Below are 23,922 nucleotides of genomic sequence, written 5' to 3'. Positions count from 1 at the left end.
TAAAAAGTACATGTATAGTTTTTCAACAATGACACTAACAATTGTTATCTTGCACTTTATCTGTTAGTGACTCAAATATTACTTTTTTTGACAATGAGATTCAGCGTATATGCAAAACAGTAGATGTGATAAGTAATATAATGTGTTAATAACGAGGAGCAAATAAGTATCATTTTATTATATTAGCGTAAAACAATCTAATTGTAGGATTCTCATCATATCGTAGCAACGAATCTTCCAATTTAACAAAAATGTCTAATGGAATTACGTTTCTTTCGAAATCCGACAATGCTAATAAACCCTGGCATTGTCCGCAATGCAAAGCGTCTTTTGACAAAGTCGGAAACAGAAGAATTTGTACGGACTTTTCCCTAAGCATTGAACATAATACTTAAGCATTCTATAGAACACCCCAAATGTTACTTTGGCAATATTGAAAAGAATATATTATCGGGCAACAGGCACACACAGAATACGCAACCCCCACCCACAAACAACCCACACACACACACACAAAAGCAAGCATACCTCTATAAACTGAAACTTAGTCAATGCTGGTGTGTTATTATGTAGGGCCCACTGTTAATTATCGTTAATTATCGTAGGAGAAGATTTTATTACGTTTAGACCGATATTCATACGAATACATTTCTGATTTTGTCAAAAGACGCTTCGCATTGCGGACAATGCCGGGGTATTGCTAGCATTGCCGGAACATATATCTTCGATGACCCAAAACTATGGATGACCAATTGGATGCATAATTTCCTCGTTTAAAAACTGGAAATTCGTTGAAATCGTTATTCATTGGTATGAATTGGAGGACCGTTGGTATTTACGGCTAATAGAAGAATTTATTGCATCAATTATTTCTGTTGATTTTTCATCACCGCGGCAAATACCGAATACGAATACTTTGTATTTAATTCTTAACGCGTGCTCAACATAAAAACGTGGAATATAAAATGGAATAACAACGACGATGCTGAATAGTAAAAATATCTAATTATACGTTCATATGATATGTGTGGTCAATTAACTTGGAATAAAATAACAACAAATGCGAAAACAAAATGGCCACCGCTTGGGGCCCCGTTTATCGACGCGTACGGAACCAATTCCACGAGTGAAACCGGTTTGGAACTAGTTTTCTTCGGGTTTTCGGCTCTTCCCCCCTCCGTAAGATCCTGTCTCATACGACTCGAAGACAAGTCGTATTCGTGTATGGAATCTCTCTCGGACGAGTGCAAAGTTTCGCGAAGGTTATACGATTTGATGTATAGAAATGGCAAACGACGAGAAAGAACAGGGAGGTGAGTAAATCAATCCGCTGTTTTAACTTCATTTCCTCGATACTTCTTATTTTTCAACAAATCTCTAAGAGATCTCGTTTATATTATTTTAATATGACACTGTCTTATTAATTTTATCATTAAAGGTCCGAACATTGATGGAAATGAAATGGAAATTAAACTAGAGCCAACAGTGCAATGTTACGTCGAGGAAGAACATGAAAATAGTTTGTCCAGTATCGAAGGCAACGGTACGATACCCTCTACTACTGTTGACGTTGGTGCTTTAAATCTCTGGACTAGCAAAGCTACCACCTGTCTCATTAGTCAATACAAAAAGTATCGGTCTATGGTCGGACAATCGATGCAGATTAGAAGTTTACGAGAAATGTTTGAAATGATATCCCTGGAAATGCAAAATTATGGCTTTTATTTTAGTCCACAGAAGTGCGAGAACAAATGGCGCGTCTTAGAACGCAAATACAAAAACTTAATTTTCCGGGAACGTTTGAAAAAGCCTGGAAGAATGAGACATTATGGTCATTGGGAACATAAGAGAGCCCTTGATGAGATATTTAACGAGAAAGAGAGACACGTATATTTGGAAGAAAAGGATTTTCCATCGCCGACAGGAACGATTAAATACTCGATGATTGTTTCAAGAACAACGTCGGAACAAACCACAAGTTCTTCAAATTCTAATAATAATCAACATTGTGATCCATTAGCTACATTAGTATCGAATACTGTACCGGAAAAACAAAGCGAACATTTAGAATGCAAGATTACATTGACGACACTATTTCAAAGGTTTCTCGACGAAATGGAAAAGAACTTTGCGTTGGCTGAAAGAAACAAAGAGAGACGACATAAAGAGGAAATGACCATGCGCCAGAACGAGTTGGAAATTAAAAGAAGATTGTTGAAATTAAAAGAACAAAAGATAGAATTGCAAAAGTGTCAAATGATCGCTGCTGCTCAACATTTTCATCTTAACAAGCAATAAGTCGAATTATTCGATTAATTTTTGTAACACGTATGGCGATTATACTCGAAATAAAACAATGTACAATAAAGAAAGAGCCTTTTCTAACAGAATACATATATAAATCATTTTGATTTAATAAAAAGAAAAAGAACAATTGTAGCAGTTGAGAACGCAACTTGTGGTGTAGACTCATGTCGTTAGATGGTACTCACAACGGTTCAGAATGAACAGTCGATAATGAATAAAGGAAAGGAGAAACCTGTAAAATAAATATTTGTTTTTTCTTTAAATAATACATGCTAAATAATATATAAAAATATAATTTTAATTTCAATTGTATTTTTGGAATGTTAAATTCTCTATTTAATCGATCATTTAAATAACGTCTACAATAATTTATTGAACGTTTACATATAAAGACACACTATATTAAAATATAATTAATACTTAAACATTGTTTCAATCGAAATAAGAAAATCCAATTGAAATTGTGTAAATGTTATATATATTTAAATGATATAATAAAAGTAAAATGTGTGGTGTGGGGTATAGAATTTTTGTTTTTTCATATTTGACAACATCGCACTCGCTAAAATTGATTTATTTTCATTTTTATTTGGCAAAGTATTGACAGAAGGTAAAATATAATTAGTTACGTTGCCATAGCAACGTATAGTTAATCCAGTGAGACGAGTATATCTTTGGTTCGTGCTTCGCGACGAAGTTTGATAACAATCGTTTGTGTTCGAGGATCAAAAGAGAATTCCTGTTGTCAATAATTATTATATTTTTGAAGGAAGCGTACAACAAAAAAGCAACATAAAATATGGCAATTAGAAGAATGGAAGAGTGTCGAGTTTGCAATCAAGGATTGGCAGCGTGCAGCATTCCAAATGAGCCTTGTATGGACAAGAAACAAACGTACACATTCGTTAAAAGTCCCAGAGCAATATTGCACATGCAGAAAAAGTACAGAAATCCACCGATGTAAGTACACTTCCTTTTCGTATTCTTATCATTTATAAGCAACTTTTGTATTATTCATTTTAAACACCGACCCGTCGATCTACAGCAGGCAGGCAGGCATGCATCGAACAATAATTCATTTGAGTAATAATAGATGGGAATTCCAAAGCAACGTTTCGCGAACGAATCCTAAACGATCGATGGACAATCAATATTGATTGAAAAAATAAAACAAATACAAACTTTAACTAATATATGTCAAATACGGGGGACATAATTTAAGTATGAATATTAATATAATTAATATAATTAAATATGAATTAAATATGAAAGACACGGCAATTCGTATCTAAAGAAATTTCTACGAGTTTGTACGGAATTTGTCAATTTTCGAAGAAAGGATAACAAACATAAAATAAGCAAAAGAATGAAGATTAGATTTATAAAGTTCGTGGGGTTAGGGTGGGATTAAGGGATCAGTAATTGCAAGAAAAAAAGGAGGAACTGTTGTAGACGCGACGATAAAGGAATCCTGCGATGAAGAGGGCAGATTTCTAGGTATAACTAATATAATAATAATAATTATAATATAATATAAATGATGAGACCTTGTATTGAAGAGACGAGTCATAGCAGATGATAGGCAGTAGAAATATGTAGGTGTACATAAATCATTAGTACGTTTACGTGTACTTCGTTATTGAGAAATAAACGAAATAGTTTTTAAGATGTTGGGTTACCATGCAAACTTCGACCTCGTGAGATTTTACCTAGCGTAAAATATCGATTTAGTTAAGTGTCACGAAGAAAACTTATTTTTCTCGTATCTGTATGGATCTCGTCAAAAAATTCATCGTATGCTTATTGTTATTGGGCTTTTAATACCATGGAAATTGCGAGAAAAAAAGGAAAAGGTGTTATCGATAACTGGAAAAGTACTGGACATCGATAATACAACGACCACCGTATAATTTGTGGTCCTAGACGTGAATCGAGTAGTTACATATACATTCGTATCATGCTATATGTAGAGTTTATGAGTTTATGGAATAGCGTACAGAGGGGAATGACCGAGCTGCATAATTTTATCTTTTATTTTAACTATGCACAAGTATCTGAAAAACTTTGTTTTTTTATTTAAGGAGAAAATAAATATTTATTCGAAAATATAAAATATAAATAAATAATATAATAATATAATATATAAATATAAATAAATATAAATTAATATAAATAAATAAATATAAAATAAATAATATAATAATATAATATATAAATATAAATAAATATAAATAAATAAATATATATAATAAATAATAATAAATATAAATAAATATAAATTAATATAAATAAATAAATATAATAAATATTTATTCGAATATATAGAAAATAATCGAAATAATTTAGAACATCGATCCCTACTTTTTGATTCGACACGAAATTGACGAATTATGATGGTCCGTTAATGCCATTACTTCATATTGAAATATTTATACAATTCGTCTAATTTCTTCCAATGGATATATCATCGAACGAATCTAAATCTAAAAACTGATGAATTGTTAAAAAAAAGGTTTTATTTTTTCCAAACGAGCAAAAAAAAACCCTAGAAATAGCAAAATCTTAACGTTGTAATTTTCTCATCTGCACGAACTGTTATTACTATTTAACGATTTTATTGAAACTAAATTAATTAAATAATAATTTAGTAAATAATTAATTAAATAATAATTTTAAATAAATAATTAATTAAAGGAAGGGCATGGTTAAGCCTTGAAGAGTAACGCGAAAATAGAGAGATGCAGGTTCAAGGATTGGGTTTAGGTCAGTCGCGAATAAACCGAAAGAACTCGTAAGAATTAGTCGTTAACTTTTCACGCATATTTACGTCTTATGTATACATATACACATGTATATATGCGTATTCATATACATACATTCATTCCTCTCAAGCATGCGCAATGTTAAGAGCTGGTCAGCGTTATTGAGTAGCCACCGAGCATACATACCAATATACATATACATATATATACATGTAGAATATACGTATACGTACACATCCCTCCTACCATTCGTGGATTTTATCGTTCGATTGTAGGACATTGTCCAGTCTCTGAACTTTCACGAACGATTTTGTGTTGGTCAGTCTAGTGCGAAACCTCGGTTGAGATACTTCTATTCTTTTTTTTACTTCGTTATAAACTAACGAAACTAGAGAAAATAACATCTCGTGGTAGTTAACTTATGAAATCAAGCTTATACAATAGATATATATATTGAGTCTTGTTTTATTAGAAATTGTTGCTTTTCTTCTTGTAAGTAAAGTGAGAGGGAGAAAGAAAATATAAAAATAATACATGAAATGATTGAATAATCGAATTAAAGATCAGTTTGTGAATGATCGAATTCCTGCGACACTTGTAAGGAACGGGACATCGATTATTTTGAACTTTAAGGTCAGTAAAAGGATACTACATTGTTCGAAGATCGAGACTCGAGGATGAAGAACATAAATTAAGGAGATCTCCTCGCTATGCCAACTGGAATTTCATCAACTTTACCGTCAACCGCAAATGTAGAATCATTCGATTGCGAAGGAAAAAATTCAGGAGGTTTTACGATTGTTCAGAGGGACAGTTTAGGATCGAGTTTACCTCTCGTACACGTAAACGACGATGAAGAGACTAATTCAGGTTCGAAGCTGACCACTACCAGAGTGGAAAACGTAAAGAACGATCTTTATGCTCGCAGACGTATTTGCAAGTCGAACGAACATTTGTTTCTGGCGAGTCTTCAAGGTAATCAGATCAATCCGTTAGGGAGGAAACAACACGCGAAGAGTCAGGACAGTCTAGAGGAGGAAGACAAACGTCGAAGGAAAGAGAACGTGATAGAAAATGTTGAGAGAACTAGCATACATCTTTCGACCGAAGATTTCAACGAGGTACTCAACGCGAAGTTGAGAAAAATTCAAGAAGACGAGGAATCTTTGCAAAAGTGTCGCGACTCCAAGAGGAACGAGTTGGTTTCTCAAGGACGAAGAAAACCGTTCATAACGACGGTTAAGTGCGGAGAGTTTTTGATGCCACCGCCGGAAGTAGCAGCCCTTCTTGGCATTGGCCCGATCACGAACACTCCGGATCTTGGTGGTGGTGGAGGAACAATAGGAGGAGGTATTTCTCAGAACGAGGAAAGTGACAATTGGCAAGGTCCTTCCCGTTCTAGACTGAAACCTCTGGTGTCGTTCGGCAAGAAACCAGAAGTACGTCATAGCAAACACAAGGCGAGATGTCAAGCGGCAGCCATCAAGGCCACCGTTAATTTTGCACTTGACAAGAAGACCAACGCGACTACCCTAGCTTTCTATTCTTGTTCCGAACAACGTGCTAGGAGAAACGGGAAATCTTCGATCAGATTGGACGGCCTGTAAGTTCGACGAGTAGCCATTTTTCTTCTTTTTTCTCTTCTCCCCGTTCTCTTACGTTTTTCCTAAACAACTTCATTATTCGTATTTCACTGATTTTCTAATACTTCCCCTTATGAATTTACGAAAGCTTTACTTTCCTAAGGGCGAATCGAGCTAATAACAGCCCATAAGAGCGCGAATTTGTTTTTTTTCTTTCTCGCAGATTACCGATGACGCCGCGTGGTTTACCGAAAAAGTTGGAACCGATCAAGGGCACGATGCTGAATAAGCTGCCTGGCCTTCGCGGCTGGTAACCGATCTTTCTCTCTCTCTCTTTCTCTTTCTATTTTTCTTTCTTTTATTACTGATCGTCGATACCCGAACAATGTTATAACGATTGTTAACAATAATTAGCTAGTTAAGCAATAATTACGAAAATTTTCATCATTTCTAGCCTTCTAGCATTTTTAGCCTTCAAGTTTTTTTTTTTATACCGATTCTTATCTATCACGTTAACGATTTGAATGATTCGTAGGCACGCACGTGTTACTATGCGGCACGACATAGTCGGAACACGATTGGTCTATTCGTCGATTGGCCGTAGAAAAGAAAAATAATTGCCGAAAAGAGAAAAAGAAAGATAGAAATTTGCTTTATCGAATATTTCAAGAATATAAGAAACAATTTTTGTTGGACGGAGAACGAATAGCTATGGATGAGAAGCTTGTCATTCGATTTACGTTTAATTCTAATTAACTCAAATTTTGATAATGATTATTTCTGATCTTTTTTTCGTATCTTACATTATTATTAAGTAAATGTTACAATGAATTCGGTCTGCTTTGATATTAAATTCATTTCGCAATCAATTTATATGATTACTTTATAAATAAATATTAAATTTGTTATAAAAGCACCCCGAATTAATTGCTATACCTAATATATATTATACCTCTTCTACAGTGTGTCCAATAAGGTTGGGTACAAACTTATACTTAAGTATGAATAAAGTCAAATAGATGAAATAAAAAGTTCATATAAATTTATGTGATAAAACGGTTTGTTGTAAAGATAGAATATGCTTTTAAAAAAAATTAATAATAATAATTTTCGTAAATCTATGAATTTGCTCCCAATTTTTTTGGACACCTGGTATAATATATTATAGTATATTATCGCATATAATTTACTATTTAATTGATTTGGAAAATAATACAATTTTCTGGCGATAAAATAATGAATTTGTAAATAATTGAATAGCTAAATGAAAAATCAAATGAAAATGATTTTATTCGGCAATCTATGATTCGTGCGTTATATTTTGCAGTGATCAAACGGTCCCTTGTGGAAATATCATGTACGATCGGCGAGTAATACGTGGAAGTACCTTCGCAGCCCCACCTGCCCTCGTAAGTATTATAATTCATATTTCATTGTGTCAAGAAGGAAATATTTCATCAAATTCTTTCTTTGACGTTTTCTCTTTGTTAATGTCGTAACGTCGTTTTTGTAGATCGATGGTGAACAATCGATAGCGGCAAGGCAAGCGGAAGCGAGAAGAAGGCATTTAGCAAGAAAAAGGGCGCAAGCACAAATTTGTAGAGTCATAAGATCGGGATCTCCACCAGCAGTCCCTGGCCGCAAGCACGAACCCGTTCAAACTGAGTTTTATCTCGAAGAAGTAAGTTTCAAGAACAACACTTTATTTTATTATATTTTTTTCATATATAACAATAGTTAAAAGGCCGAGATGCAGTCAGAGGCCTGAAAAAAGAACAATTTTGAATAATTTTTTTTAATAATAATTAACAATTAATTTAATAATATTAATTGTTTAATATTAATTAAATTTAATTAACAATTAATTAATTAACAATTAATTAAAGAAATATAACTTCTTACGTGCGTACATAAATACACACACCAGTTTTTATATTTTTTTGGAAAATTTCCAAAATGGCGGCTTCTGCCTTTTTCTTTCGGATTTTCGACAAAAAATTCATTTTTAAAAAATCCTGACTGCACCTCTCCCCTTAAATAAAGCGGCCGAGATACAGTCAGAGGCCTGAAAAAAGGACAATTTTGAATATTTTTTGTTTAATAATAATTAAATTTAATTAACAATTAATTAATTAACAATTAATTAAAGAAATATAACTTCTTACGTGCGTACATAAATACACACACCAGTTTTTATATTTTTTTAGAAAATTCCCAAAATGGCGGCTTCTGCCTTTTTCTTTCGGATTTTCGACAAAAGAATTCATTTTTAGAAAATCCTGACTGCACCTCTCCCCTTAAATAAAGCGAGCAGTTTTGGATACCGAGAAAGAAAAATCAACTTGGTGAAATAAGGAAGTTTTTCATTTTTAAATTATAGTTATTCGAGAAACCTGATGAACTCGAGGTTGGCACACAAACCGATTACTTCCTGGACAGGCCACCTACGCCGAAGTATTGTCTTGTAAAAACCGGTGAGGATGTCTCGACGCAAATTGAACCAGGAGACGTAAGTCTTTGACCAATATTTTTATTGCCTTGAAAAATGATCCAACTTTTCGCAGAAACTTGATGTACACAAAAAATCAATTCCGTTTTTCGTATATTTCTACGAAGATTTTTAACAGAATGATTATGTTTTACAGTTATTCGACTTCGATCTTGAAGTACAGCCAATTGTCGAAGTAATCGTTGGTAAGACTATCGAACAAGCTTTGATCGAGGTCTTAGAGGAAGAAGAAGTGGCAGCTTTACGAGAACAACAAAGAAGATTCCGAGAATTACGAGCTGCTGAAAGAGCCGAAGCAAACAGATTGCAAGAACAAGAGAGAAGACTTCGAGAAGAAAAAGTAAGAAAATATTCATTTCAATGTGTTATTTCATTAACGATTAAAACTTTTTATACTTATAGTTAAATAATTAAAATTAAAATTCAAATAATTCAAAAAAAAAATAGTTATTAACTGTATAATAGGTTTTTATTTTGAATAAAATGAACTACTAATGTTATTATTTGTTATATTGTTATTAACTAACTAATGTTATTGTTAGTCTACTAATAAATTTTATGTTGTTGTTTTTGTTGTTTTATTTAAATTAGTAGACTAATTTAATTAGATTTTACCCAACTGTTATACGAGATATTTATGTATTTTCTGTCTTTAGGATTTCCGTTTGAAACAGCACGAAGAAGCAGTGAAAATTCAACAAGAAACAGAAGATCGTGTCGCTGCTGCTGTTTTATTAACAGGATACATCGCTGAACTTTTGCCGGCTGTTTTAGAAGGTTTAAAAATGTCTGGATTCCTTTTAGATGAGATCAAAGCAGGTACATGAATTTCTAATTATATGCATTTGAAAATGATTCTTTATCAAATTATTAAACAATTCAAACAAATTTATAGATGTCGAGGAAGGTTTTATGCCATGGTTGATGAAGGAAGTTAAAAAGGAGATGGGTAACATGATCGAAAGCAGAGAATTGCTGATGGGTAAATGAAATTTTTCTTTTTCCTCTCTAATTTTGGGAGGATCCTAATTCAGTGGAAATTATTGTCATTTTTTTTCTATTTCTTTTTAGTAATCATCAAAGAAATATTGGAAAACAGAGTAGAGACGTATAGAAGATTAGGTGAGGAATATGATGCTTCTGGAAGACGAATATCTGCAGATAATCATTTGGAAGATGGTGGTCAAGATGAAAATTTTGTTAACTACGACGAACTATCTTTTTTCAAGAAATAATAATATGAACATAATTAAGCCTGTCTACATGCTCTGCTTTCATATTTTTCTTTTCGTTCTTTTTAATAATTATATTTCATATTTTATATACATATTTATGTGTGTGTGTGTGTAAAGTTGCTAGTTTGCTTGAGCGTAAAAGGCCTCGAATGCAATGGATTCAAAGTATCTGCACACATACATTTAAATATTATCTCATATATATATAATATATACATACATTTCATTTATTAATAAATTATTTGATAAATTTAAATGTAAACGAGATGTCAGAAGGACCAAAAGAAAGCGAATACTAATTAAACATGTAAATAAATTTAAATTAAATTTAGCACAGCCCGCGAGGAGGTTGCTGTGTTTGGAAAATACCGTGCTAAGACTCTACTTCTACATTTATTTTTTCTAACAAATTCATTTCGTTAGTCACTCGTTAGAATAATAATTTAAATGCTCCAGAAGCGTACGCAAAAACATTGATTTTAACATATACAGTGTGTCTGGAAACTAGGAATTAACATCTGCTGGTTACAAGTATGAAAATTATTGACGCGAACTTCCTAAAAAAACGATCTATCTGTTCTCTAACATTTTCTGCACTTTATATGAACAATTTTTAACTCGACAAAGTATTCTACGTGTAGAAAATAAAAATTAAACTTTAATTTAATATAAGAGTCATTATAAAATGCATTCACTCTTAGTATAAAAAAATAATTACCCGAACTTTTCAAAGAAATGGCAAAGATGCACACTTTACAGCATTGCATTCTTTGACATTTTCATCACTTTAAGTGAAAAATTTTATTTAAACTTTATTGTTTGTATAAAGTGAATAATGCATTTAATAAATAAAATTTAGGATTATGACGCTTTTATTTTTGCATTTTTATGTAATTATTTACCTGTTCCTGTACAGTTATAAATTCGAGAGTAAAATTTTCATCTAATGAAACATAATATATCAAAATTAATTAATATTAAAAGTAAAATAAAAAATAGATATGTAAAATTTTAAAGAATATATTACAAATTCGAATATATTACAACATTATCATATGTTGCTATATAAAATGATATCATTTTAACGATTATTTAGAATGAAAGAGCCTATTATCTGTCCATTGCAGCTATAATTTAAAAAAGAAACCTGTGAAAAAAAATATTATTCTAGCACTGTAAAAATGAAATGAATGAATCCAATGCAATCTCTTTTATACATCCGCAAATTTAATTTCAACAATTTTGGACTACACCCTGGTATCTGTAAATACATAAAAGTTATTAAAAAACATTATAAAGTAATTAGTTTCTGTATATTGAATGGATAGAAGGAATTAAGGAAAGGAATAAGGATATGATATTAATTAGGGATTTAAAAGAAACTAATTGCCATTATAACGTTTATGGTAAGCGGTCTTTGGCTAGATTTTACTTGCAATGGAATGTTTAACATATAAAATATGTTAAACATTATATTGAAAGTAAAATACCATTGCCCAGGTCTAACCACGAGGAGGTAACCGCTTCTGAAGACCCGGGATGTGCATCCTGAAGATGTCCCCATCCGAATTAAATTGAAACCATAGAAAATGAAAGGTCCGAGAACGTTTTTTAATGAGCCCCACTCTTAGGCCCCATCCTAAGAGAAAAAGAAAATGAAGAGAAAAGTTGGAATACCAAATAAAAAAATGATAAACGAGGAGTGAAACGTGAATAGTATGAAAAAAACATGGAATCTATGAACAAATAAAATACATTAAAAATACAGTAAAAATAAATATCACAGGCATGCGATACTAAGGAGAGAAGAATAAATAGATTAAAATTATACATTTAATTATGCATTTATTATTATACTATACTTTATTCTAAATAAGTCCTCTTTTTGGGACCTCTTTTTGGGACCTCTTTATGTCGTCGTCTGGTCCTCTGGTCCTTCTCTGGTTCTCAATCTATTGAACCTGCAACAAAAAAAACAAACGGGTATGGAAAAAAAAGAAAAGTGGGCCTAGAAATGGACCTGAAAAAGAAAAAGAAAAGATTATTTTAGATTTGCAAAGATTCAATGAATGATCCATGGTATCTGTAAAAATTTGGACTGATGCATGGTACCTGTAAGAACACGAAAGTGCATTAACAATGATTTTCCTTAAACAAACATAAAATTAGGAATGCATTTGAATTGTTTAATATTATAATTAAGTAACAAATAATATATATATCAGTATATAATAATACAGAATATAATAATTGCAATATATACGCATACAGAGATTACAAATTATGAATATTTTCAATTGAATAATATTGCAATCTACCTAAAATATAATACAATAAAAATAAACGCATATAATTTTATGATGTTCTATGGTACCTATAAAAATAATTGTCATACCACCATTTCCATAATCCATCCTGCCAATAAAATAATAAAAAGGATCGCTTGGTGTGCATGGAATTTTAGGTAAGGACATGATTCTATCTTTGGAGGTAAGATAGAGTCAAGGCTCGCGTGGGCAGGGTCGCATCCCTGAAGTAGATTCCTTCTTAGAAAATGGCGCCCTTTGCGAAGAAGAAATACACCCGCTACCCATTGAATTGCTTCTAAAAAAATAATAAAATTTTAATAATCACTTAATATTAAATTTTATTTAGCCAGTAGCAATGATTGAAAAACAATCTAAGTAATTGGAGAAGTTTATAATTATGTTACAATCTAAGAACGCAACAAAGCTGAAGACTAAATCATCTAAAATTATAAAAATAAATTCATATTCAAATTATTTTCTATTTAAAATATGTTAATAGGTAATGTAATATTTCAACCGATATATATATATATGTGTTAACACACACATATATATCCCACACATATATATTTAACACACACATATGTGTGTGTTAAAACAAACTAAAATATAAAGAGAGTGTATTAAAATATTAAAATAATTGTTAATTAATCGATAGAAGTGTCTATTGTTGTTAAAAAGTTCGTAATATATGTTCGGAGCTCCGTCCTCTTCGAAATTCCCCTTCAGACTGGGCCTCTGTCCTCTATGTAAATTACTTTTATTGAAAGTTGTTTATATGACTTTCCGATCGTTGCGCATGTGTAAAAAGAGAATAATTCACCTAAACAATTAAATTTAAGATTATAACGTTCTCATTTTAGTATTCTTTTATTTTTTATGCAATTGTTTAAACTAATGTACATTTTTTTAAACGATCCTGTGCAGTGGTGACTTTAGTGGGGGAAATTGTCATCGAAAAGAATATTAAATTAAAATTGATTAATATTCAAAAATATGTTAAAATGTATGTAATACTTATACTAGTACATATATGTGTCTAAATAATCTGAAATATAAGTAGAGTGTATTAGAATATTAAAATAATTGTTAATTAATCGATAAAAATGTCTATTGTTGTTAAAAAGGAATATATGATCTATGCACTGTACTCTTCGAAATCCACCGTTGAAATGAGACGTTCTCCTCTATGAAAGTACTTTTATTAAATGTTATTTATATGACTTTCTTCGAACGTTGCGCATGTATATAAGGGGAATAATACATCCAATTAATAAAATACCAATCCAATTAATTAAATGTAATAGAAGTTAATGTGCAAAGTCTATTATTAACCAGTTACTGTATATAAAAGCAGTTCTTTACTATCTAAATGATTTAAAATTATCAGTTGTATATAAAGAAAGTTCGCATGTTTTGCGTAAAGATTCCTTAATTATTAAATTATAATTTTTCTTAAAAATATATTTTACATACTTAAACTTTAACATTTCACTCAAATATGAATGACTATGAAGACGATTATTTAATTTAAACAGTGAGTAAGTAAGCTACTTGAGTGAGCCACTATAGTGGCCCAACGACCTGGAAAAAATAATCGCAAAAGCCACTTTAGTGGCAGGCCCGCTAAGGGCGATATCGGTAATTGCAGTGCTCTATCTTTATCCATCGACCGTCGGTAACTGCCACTGTCGGTAACTACCACTGTCGGTAATAGTCGACTTAAAAATTTTTTTACTCTACGCCGGTAATATTTTGTATTTAGGTTCCTGACGGTCAATATTATAAAACTACAAACTCTCATTAAAAACGGACAATGTTTTAAAATTTACCGACAGTGTCGGTAACTACCACTGTCGGTAATAGTTGACTTAAAAATTTTTTTACTCTACGCCGGTAATATTTTGTATTTAGGTTCCTGACAGTCAATATTATAAAACTACAAACTCTCATTAAAAACGGTCGATGTTTAAAAAATAGGAAAATTACCGACAGTGGTAGTTACCGACAGTGGTAGTTACCGACAGTGGCAGTTACCGACGCTCGAAAAGATAAAGGTAGAGCACTGCAATTACCGATATCGCCCTTAGCGGGCCTGCCACTAAAGTGGCTTTTGCGATTATTTTTTCCAGGTCGATGGCCACTATAGTGGCTCACTCGAATAGCTTACTTGTTCACCGTTTGAATTAAATAATCGTCTTCATAGTCATTCATATTTAAGCCAAATGTTAAAGTTTAAGTATGTAATACATATTTTTTTTTTCTTTTTTACTTTCACATATAGTTATCTAATATCCAACTTCTTACTTAGAATAATACCATTATGTTAGACTTAAGATTGAAATTAAGGGAGAGAAGAGTATGTTAGTCGCGCAGATGATGCCGTAAAAATGCCTTATACCCTAATAGGACAGTACGTAACAGACTTGAGTTGAGCTAACGAAATTATATGCAATCATGTCGGGTTTCTTGCTGAACAGAACGTTTCTTTCCGTTGGACGAATATGTTTCAAGTTCGGTATGGTAAGTAAATGATTTATATTATTATAATTCATTAAGTTTTCGACAAGTATTATACTGTCGTGTGAATTTTGAAAAAGGGTTAAACGCGCGCGCGCGCAAAAACAAAAAGACGCACGGTAAATTCGAAATAGAAAGATATTGGGAGAAACAATTTTATCGATCGTTCTCTTTACAATTAATTTTCTTTTTTCTTTTGTTTTCTTTTCTTTTATGTTAATTAATTTTTTCGAATTCAAGTGACGATTATCGTATTGTGCTGTTTCACCGTAATTTATGGTAACGTTGTGAGAAATGAGGATATTTGTGGAACACACAATGGCAGACGCTTATACCTGGAATTAGGCGAAAAGGGTATACTTTATGCTAAAAATATATCCTTCATCAAAAATTCACCTAGACAACAATCATCTAGAATTTATGCGACAAATAGTTCGCACGATCAATGCAGTCTCGAATTAGTAACCTGTCCTTCGTGCGTTATAATTGTTACCTTCAAGAATCTTGCATTATCCCATCATTGCGGTGATGGTGGCGTTATGATGGATAATCCATGCAGGTAATAAGATTATTTGTTCAACATTTTCTTCTTTCTTTTATATACATATATAACGATAAACAATTGTATTTAAAATTGACGAATGATTTCAAGGTGTGATTACGTTTGGATTTCTGAGCCACCGTACGAAGATGTTTCCGGTACACCTTATTGCGGCTTATATTCTCCTATTATGTATAGATCAAGTACCAGAACATTATCCATCACTTTGCTTTACAGTCAATCGCATAAGCACGCTTTTACACTCGAATATACGGCCGAAAGTGAGTACTCAATTGAAAATACTTCGTCCTATTATCAACAAATATATTTATATATTTATCAAAATTAGAAATATTTTGTTAGGAAACAGATTACATCTTAAAGGAACAGAAATGGTGACGGCTGTTACGAAAGGTCTGAATAGTACAGGCGGAGGTATTCTAACGTCTCCGTTTTTTCCAGCACGATATCCACGAGACTTAGGTTTGGAATACATAATAACGTGTCCATCCGAAGCTCCGTCCTGTCGGATCAGAATATTGTTCAGTGATTTCCAATTAGCTACAGTTTCTATCATGGAGGTACGTATTTATATTATATAATAATAATAATAATAATTATACGAATATATAAAAAAGTTTGTTCTATTGTAACATTCGATAAATTTTTTTTGTCTATTTCATATGTTCGCAGTTTTATGATTGGAATGGTCAACGACTCGACGTCAGTAGTGGTGCAAGATTTCGTCCACCGGTGATAGTGAGTTCCGGTCCTTCCCTTCTGATTAGATTTTACGCTAATGGTGGTACCGGTCTGGGATACAAAGCATTTTATTCGTTCGTTATCGGCCATCTTTACGACAAATCGATTCAACCAATCACGGATTGCGGAGGATACGTGGAAAATTTGGGCGGTGCGATTACCATGATGGACATGGTAGGACAAGGTGTTAAAACTTACGATTGCGTTTGGTTGATCAGACCACCGAAAAATTTTCTACACATGAAAACGCATATGTATTTGAAAGTTGTCGCATTCGCTGACATGGGTAAGATCAATTAATTCATATTTCATTTCATTTGTATTTAATAATATATTAAATAGGATAAATCACTTTGCAGCTGGTAATACGGAATTGACTATAAAGCAAGGTCCCACATCGGCACTCTTACCTTTGGAAATTTTAAGACATCCCGTGAGTCAATTACAACCACCCAGACACAGAGAACACATTGCACCCGTTACAAGTGGATTTCACGTTAGTCTTCGGGGTACTTTTGGTCCAACATCGCATCTGGCTATAGCCTACACTGCTTTTAGTTATATGGGTACGTTTATTTCGATTTATTCGATATATTGACAGAAAAATAAAGAAAAATTAATAAAAAGATCTAAATATTGATGAATTTGTTGACGACGACGAGTAGACTGTTTCACGGGCTCCGACTTTCTGTGTCAAAATCACAGATGCATACCGAGCCAACTTAATTGTGACGGATTTGATCATTGCGGAGACAACAGTGACGAGCCAGCTACGTGTTTCAGAGGTAACGTTAAATCCGATTATTACAACATCTAAATGAATCGTTATATTCTCAAATTGTAATTGAATTTTGAACGAACAGATTGGGACGTCGAGCCTAGGGATAGAAAATGGCATACAAATAAAGCGAATTATTATTTCCCGAAGATAGATCGTTATCCCGATTTAAAGACGGCCACGTTGGTTTTCGTTGCCAGTAGTCTTGGCTTGATAGTTTTGATATCTGCCCTTATCATATTGTTGTACAGAATGGGTGCCAGAGCCAGACAACAAAGAGAATTACAATCGCGTTTACAGACGATCAGTGAACTTTTGGGTAAATATTCGATTTATAATCCATGACAATACAGATAATCATTAATGTTAATTCGATCAGTCTTTGACATTACAGACGGTGCGAGGATAGATGAAATCTCAGTGACGGATGATCCACCGGTTTACGAAGCACCACCCGGATACGACGAAGTTGTCAAACTGAGCTTAGAATCCGACGGTGTTGGACGAAAGAAGAGAAGAAGTTTCAGTCGGGAGTCGAGAAATCGAAATTCACCGAGTAGATGCTCGTGAGTTGTTAGTTCTAATAAAATTCGTTTATAATTCGTTTAATGTTTGACCTATTACGTTTATATTGGAGACACGAGCAAGAGGCACAATCGTCGATGTGTCTAGAGGGTGCCAGTACCAGTCGCGGTAGTCAAACAACTCCGACAACTTCTTCAACTGCGAGGAATCCAAGAGTTCCCGAAAGTCCGCCACCACCATACGTTACTCCTCCGGGATCGATTGGTAGAAGTCTTCATATTTCGGATATACCTTCGTCTTCTTCGGGATCTGGTAAGTTTCCGAGTTACCTTCATTCAAATTGACCTATCCAAAATAATGAAATAATGAAATAATGAACTTATGATTTAGCTGAAATCAATGACAGTGTAGGAATACGAAAATGTCGGGCGCGTCGAGCCTGGTTAAGAACAAGTTGCGAATTTTCTCGATCCCAGCAACAACAGAACGACGACAAATTAAGACAAATGAAAGATTCTTCGTGTTCATCGATCGACGCTGAAGTCCTTGGTGCGTATCTCCAGGACTACATTGCCTCCTGTTCGAGCTGCACGATCGACTGCTCTGCTTCACAGCCGAACAACTCTCAGAGTGCATCGAGCGACATCAAAGGAGAATCATCCCAGGTAATCAGAGAAGAAGACGTAGGCCAGGAAGAAGAAGAAGAAGAAGAAGACGAGGAACGTCATCGGGTGAAGGACGTAACCGGTAATTCGCAGAATGGAAGTACAGATGGGTGTTCTTGCGAGGGTGCCTGTGGATGTGCCAACAATCAAATAGTTTTAATCGACGAGTCAACGACGATCAATCAGAACCCACAAGTAAACGAAGTTACTATGGTGAATTTGATTTGTTTTTTGTTTTTGAAGTTATACTTCTTTTAGCGCGTTTGGGAAAATGTAATGGGGAGTTGATTTTGGTTCCGAGCGTCTGGAAAAACGACACCATGAAGTTGTCTTCTTTTCTTCTTCCCCTTTTTTTCTCAAGCGGGTCAGCGCCATCATGGCTGTTGACGCGTGAAGTAATTCGATATATCTCTCTTATATTTAGTGTGTGGACTGATATCTATATTTTGATATTTTCTTTTTCTTTTTTTTTATTTTTTCTTATAAATGTATATATAATAATTATTATTTTTTTTTAAAGTTATTTTTTGGAAGTTATTTTTGAGGTTATAGAGGTTATATTCGTTTTGGTACGGCAAAGAAGTATAACTTCTTACGTGCGTACATAAGTACACACACCAGTTCTTTTTCTATTTGAAAAGACGACGAAGTATCGTAATGTATAATTTATAAATTTTTTATAATATATAAAAAACATATTTTTATAATATATATTATATATTTATAATATATATTTTATATTTTTATAATATATAAAAAACATTAATTACTATTAATATTTAATGTTCTTTATATAATATAATATACGAGTTGTGTGTTTGTTGTTGCTTTTTTTTTTAAGTTATTTTTTTTCTTTGAAGTTCTTTTTGAAGTTATTTTTGAGGTTATCGAGGTTATGTTCGTTTTGGTACGGCAAAGAAGTATAACTTCTTACGTGCGTACATAAGGTACACGCACGAATTTTTTTGATAAAACATATAAATATATCCTTTCATTCGATCTTACCCCAGAAATGTGACGAATGTTTATTTCAGAACGAAGAAGATTTCGAGGAAGCTGCTAGGGTTGAATCGGAAAGGAAACAAACAAATGGAGAAAGTGGAGAAGAAGAGGAATCTTCGTCACCGAAAAAAAATGCTATTATCAGACTTCTAGGTAGCAGTTGTTCGAGGCATAGCAGATCATCCTCCATTGGCAACGTAAATTCGACTGCTATATCCACGGCAGCTTCTACTCCTTACGGTACATTAGGAAGATCCTTTAGGAAAGTATCCGTCTGTTCGCGTGACAGTTACGCAACTAAGATATCAACCATCAGTGTCTGCAACAGTTGCGAGAAACTTCACGACGAGTTTCAATTCGTCTCAGAAGCGGCGAGCGTTATCGGGGCTACAAATCCGAGTACTATGGCTAATACACCTATCAGTACACCTAAGATCATCAATCTTCAACGTAAACGCGTTAGAAGATATTCAAGCTGCGATTTGGACAATTTCTACGAGAGTATCAAAGTTTTGGATTCTTACCTCGCTCGTAGAAATACGTCGTCCAATCAACCACCACGCAGACAATCGACCATTGCTGTTATGCTTTTTGCTACACCCGAACATTCTGCTAGACGTCTAAATGGCATTTCTAGATCAGCTGATGGAACGATACGAACTCGTACTCGTACTCGTATATGGCGTTCCAACGATGATACTTTGTTCAATTGATCTTTCCTAGAAAAATTATTTCGGAAAATGTTCAAGAAAAAACCTTTTTTCTCTCTCTCTCTCTCGATTTCTTTTTTTCTTTTTTTCTTTCTTTGTCTCTTTATTGTAATTCATTTTAATTCAACGTTTTATCGACGATATACAAGATTTATGGTGGAAATAAAAATATTTATGGTGCTCATAAATTTTTAATATCATCCAAGGAAAGTATATTTTGTTTTAAATCGAAAAAAATCCAAGTATATTAATTATTTTGTTCAATCGATTATAATCTATATACTTTTTCGAGTTTTTTTCGAGGTTTCTGATAAATATGAACATCGGTGGAAATAAAGAGAATAATAAACGTCGAATTAATCTTTCAATAATGATATTATTATTCGATCTTTTTTTTCTCCACACAATTTTTCTCATTTATTTATTATATTTCTAGGCATCCACCTCTCTCTTTTTATCATTAGTATACGCAAATCTTTGTAAAATATGTTTAATCAAATTTACTCAAATCTTTCTTCGAAGCATGAAATTTTCATGAATGAGAAAAAAAAAGGAAAAAAGAATAAAAGAATAAAAGAATACCAAAAAATACTATTCTTATGATATTTAACAAAGTCAATTTATTTTAATTATTAGAGAATTTGCGTTATATAAAAAAATCCATTAAAAAGGAAAATTATAAAACTTCAAAGAGTTAGTTTAAATATTTGAAATAATAAGGTGCGATACGTAGATATAATCATTTCGAGATTTATTTTCATTTTAAATATGAAAATATACGATATAAGGTAAAAGCCCCCTCGGTTGGCCAGTTAAGCCGTTTTCTTTTTTAGAAAAATTATATTCATTCAATAAAATAACTTACACCTAAACTAATGGTTTAACCTGTAAGCTTGAGCTTTCAGCTTTGAATAAAAATAAAGAAAAGACAAATTATTCATAAATATTTTAATAATAAATTAAAAAAAACATAGATTTGCAATGTCCCTATTTTTAGCCAACTTTCTCCCTCTTTTGGCCACGCATGTCCCCTCATTTGGCCATGTTTCCTATTTAAAATAAATAATTAATTAATAACTAATTTATTAAATAAATCAAAATTGAATAATTCAAAACTCGTGTAGAAAGAAATTAATTACTCATTAGTATTAAGAAAACTAGTTGAATACTTTATGTACAAATATATATAACCTCAAAGCGAATAGCCATAAGTAGGCTAATGATAAAAACAGAGGCAATAATACTGTCTCCATGCTTGGCCACCATATTTTTAATGGAGAATAATTAAAAATCACTTAATTTTCAATTTCTATAATAATTTTAAGCTATGTTAATTGCAGAAAAAAAAAATATTTTGGTTGCTATTGTCAAAAATGAAATATATAGGTTAATAAAAATCACAGTATCCTTACCTTACTTAACAAGAAACCATCCAAAAACAGAAGTCTTGCACAACTTTATTTTTTTTCGTTTTTAAATATATTTTTAAAATAATCCGAATTACTTTCAATGATATTTTAAAATTAGAATTTCTTTTTTTAAAAACTGTCACCATGTGCACATCAGCATATAATTTATAATCACTGTTGTGGCATAAAGTGGCCAATAGAGGGGGCCTGGCCAACCGAGGGGGCTTTTACCTTATTTACGTATTTTTAATAAAAAAAAAGAAAAAGTACTTTTTAATTATGGCCGTGCTTCAAAGAGTAATATAAATTGTTTGAGTGCAACTCTCTCTGTGTGTTGTTTTCCATTAAATTTGACGTCGAATTAACAACACGTTGAAAATTTATCTCTAAAAATTTTGATCGCTACATTATTCCAACGAAATTTTATCAACGGGAATTCCCGACTAACATAAGTCAAATACACTTGATTTATAATAAACATTCTTTCATTTCGTGTTAGTTTTTTTTTTTTTTTTTTTTTTTTAGGCACGTACAATAATAATAATAAATAACAATTCAAAAGTTATTTGCATTTTTTTTTTTTTTATGAGCCATACTTATCGCAATTACTATGAGATTTTAACGTTTAAAATTGTTTTTTTTTATATTTTTTTTTACATTACATGCTCATCCAGGCCAAATGTTTCAAAAGCTTACTTATAGATTGTAATAAAATATATATATATATATATATATATATATGTGTGTGCGTGTATATAATATATATACAATGTATATGTGTGTGTGTATATATATATACATATTTAAATATATACATGATAATATAATATAACGATGTAAACGATATGCATAATTATTTCATTCGTCCTAGTATATGTAAAATACTATTTCTTTTCCCCCCCCACCCTTCTTATGTGGACGTAATAAATCCTTCGTTATGTACAATTTCTATACATGTATGTATATCTATAATTTATCTACTTACATGTATATATAGATATATATATGTATATTATGTATATAATATATTGATCATTTCTAAAGTAGGAAAAAAAAAAAAAGAACTCTCGTATCATAATTTATTTATTCACGCTCGTACTTATTATTTATGATTTATCGATAAAAAAAAAAAAACACTAATAAAACGGTTCTTCGGATTTATTTTGCTAACTTTAAAGTTCGTTTTTGAAGAAATAATAAAAATAATAAATAAAAAAAAAGATAATTAAAAATGTATCAATATATATAATAATTATAAATATAAAATAATAATAATAATAATACCATCATCGAATTCTATCATTCTTACAATTAATCGATAAAAGTGTTAATTCGTTTAACAAACGAACGTTTTTTAATATTAATTCTTTAGATGAACTTGGCACTTTTATATATATATATATATATATATAGTAGATGTTTTTTAATCACAGCTCAGCACAGATATACGAGACGTGATATGTAGAATCATATACAAAAGTTTGATACTTTTCAAATGGAAATTGCCTGACCTATAAAACTTTCATCAAACGTCCACACACTTAGCACACATTAGCACATTCTCATATATACAGACACTGCAAACACATTTTCGTATTATGAAGGTTTGTTATCAAGAGATAGCATATCTCTCTCTCTCTCACTCTCACTCGAGATACAAAGGGAATTGTTTCTTCTTTTTAATTAAATTATTAATCATTCGAATCGATTTATCAAAAACGAGTTTTATCGTATCTCTAATATCAATAACGATACCGTTTGACATTATCATCCTATCGCAAAAGTATTATTATTTATTATATTTTATTAATTAATTAAAAAAACAAAAAACAAAGAAAAAGAAAGAAAAAGAAAAGAAACAAATATAACAAAGACACTTTGAAATAAATTTTCTCGATCGATTTCAAGATAATTTAATTATTATTATGATATGTGCATTTTATATATAATAATTTAATTATCATCGTAGCCATATATTTCTTATTTAATTAAAAACAAAATCATCTTTTAGACGAAGAGATATTGGTCCTGAAGATTTTTCTTTTTCATTTGAAAAGTATTTCGAATTTCATACTAGATACAATTAAGCCATGTTCTTATTATTATTATTATAATTATTATTATTATTATTATTATTATTATCGTATAGCCATTGGAGTATACGAAAAATCTATTAATATTATTTACATTTGTAGGCCTCTCGTATTAAAATTTAGAAAAGTGAAAGATTATGAAAAATAATCGAAAATTAAATACACGATTATCGTTTATCATACCTTTACGATTTATCTTCGAATACTCTCTC

At 31.7% G+C, this 23,922-nt stretch overlaps 3 protein-coding genes across 4 annotated transcripts; all 3 read left to right on the top strand.

Moving 5' to 3' along the window:
- Positions 1-160: 160 nt before the first annotated feature.
- On the top strand, positions 161-2,551 carry LOC122517521. The gene is made up of 2 exons (XM_043635960.1): positions 161-1,313; positions 1,439-2,551. The coding sequence occupies exons 1-2, from the start codon at positions 1,286-1,288 to the stop codon at positions 2,296-2,298; spliced, it is 888 nt and encodes a 295-aa protein (XP_043491895.1). The 5' UTR covers positions 161-1,285; the 3' UTR covers positions 2,299-2,551.
- A 578-nt stretch (positions 2,552-3,129) lies between these two features.
- LOC122517519 (radial spoke head protein 3 homolog) lies at positions 3,130-10,407 on the top strand. 2 transcript variants are annotated; one of them, XM_043635957.1, is made up of 10 exons: positions 3,130-3,267; positions 5,703-6,672; positions 6,876-6,962; positions 7,980-8,061; positions 8,166-8,333; positions 9,033-9,161; positions 9,298-9,501; positions 9,818-9,980; positions 10,057-10,143; positions 10,233-10,407. In XM_043635957.1, exons 2-10 carry the CDS (start codon positions 5,780-5,782, stop codon positions 10,394-10,396), a joined length of 1,977 nt encoding a protein of 658 aa, XP_043491892.1. In that variant the 5' UTR covers positions 3,130-3,267; positions 5,703-5,779; the 3' UTR covers positions 10,397-10,407. The 2 variants fall into 2 exon arrangements, with proteins under 2 accessions (XP_043491892.1, XP_043491893.1); XM_043635958.1 differs by lacking the exons at positions 3,130-3,267; positions 6,876-6,962 and having other exon boundaries at positions 4,980-6,672.
- Positions 10,408-15,146: 4,739 nt separating this feature from the next.
- LOC122517438 lies at positions 15,147-20,408 on the top strand. The gene is made up of 12 exons (XM_043635825.1): positions 15,147-15,228; positions 15,466-15,784; positions 15,878-16,047; positions 16,130-16,347; positions 16,460-16,814; positions 16,888-17,094; positions 17,194-17,313; positions 17,392-17,625; positions 17,701-17,872; positions 17,944-18,143; positions 18,222-18,709; positions 19,531-20,408. The coding sequence occupies exons 1-12, from the start codon at positions 15,210-15,212 to the stop codon at positions 20,209-20,211; spliced, it is 3,183 nt and encodes a 1,060-aa protein (XP_043491760.1). The 5' UTR covers positions 15,147-15,209; the 3' UTR covers positions 20,212-20,408.
- The last annotated feature ends 3,514 nt before the right edge of the window (positions 20,409-23,922 follow it).

Source organism: Polistes fuscatus, unplaced genomic scaffold (assembly GCF_010416935.1).
Source record: "Polistes fuscatus isolate 324 unplaced genomic scaffold, CU_Pfus_HIC Scaffold20, whole genome shotgun sequence".
NCBI lineage: Eukaryota > Metazoa > Arthropoda > Insecta > Hymenoptera > Vespidae > Polistes > Polistes fuscatus.
Note: the sequence above shows the minus strand (reverse complement) of the source record. Positions and strands in the feature narration are given on the sequence as shown.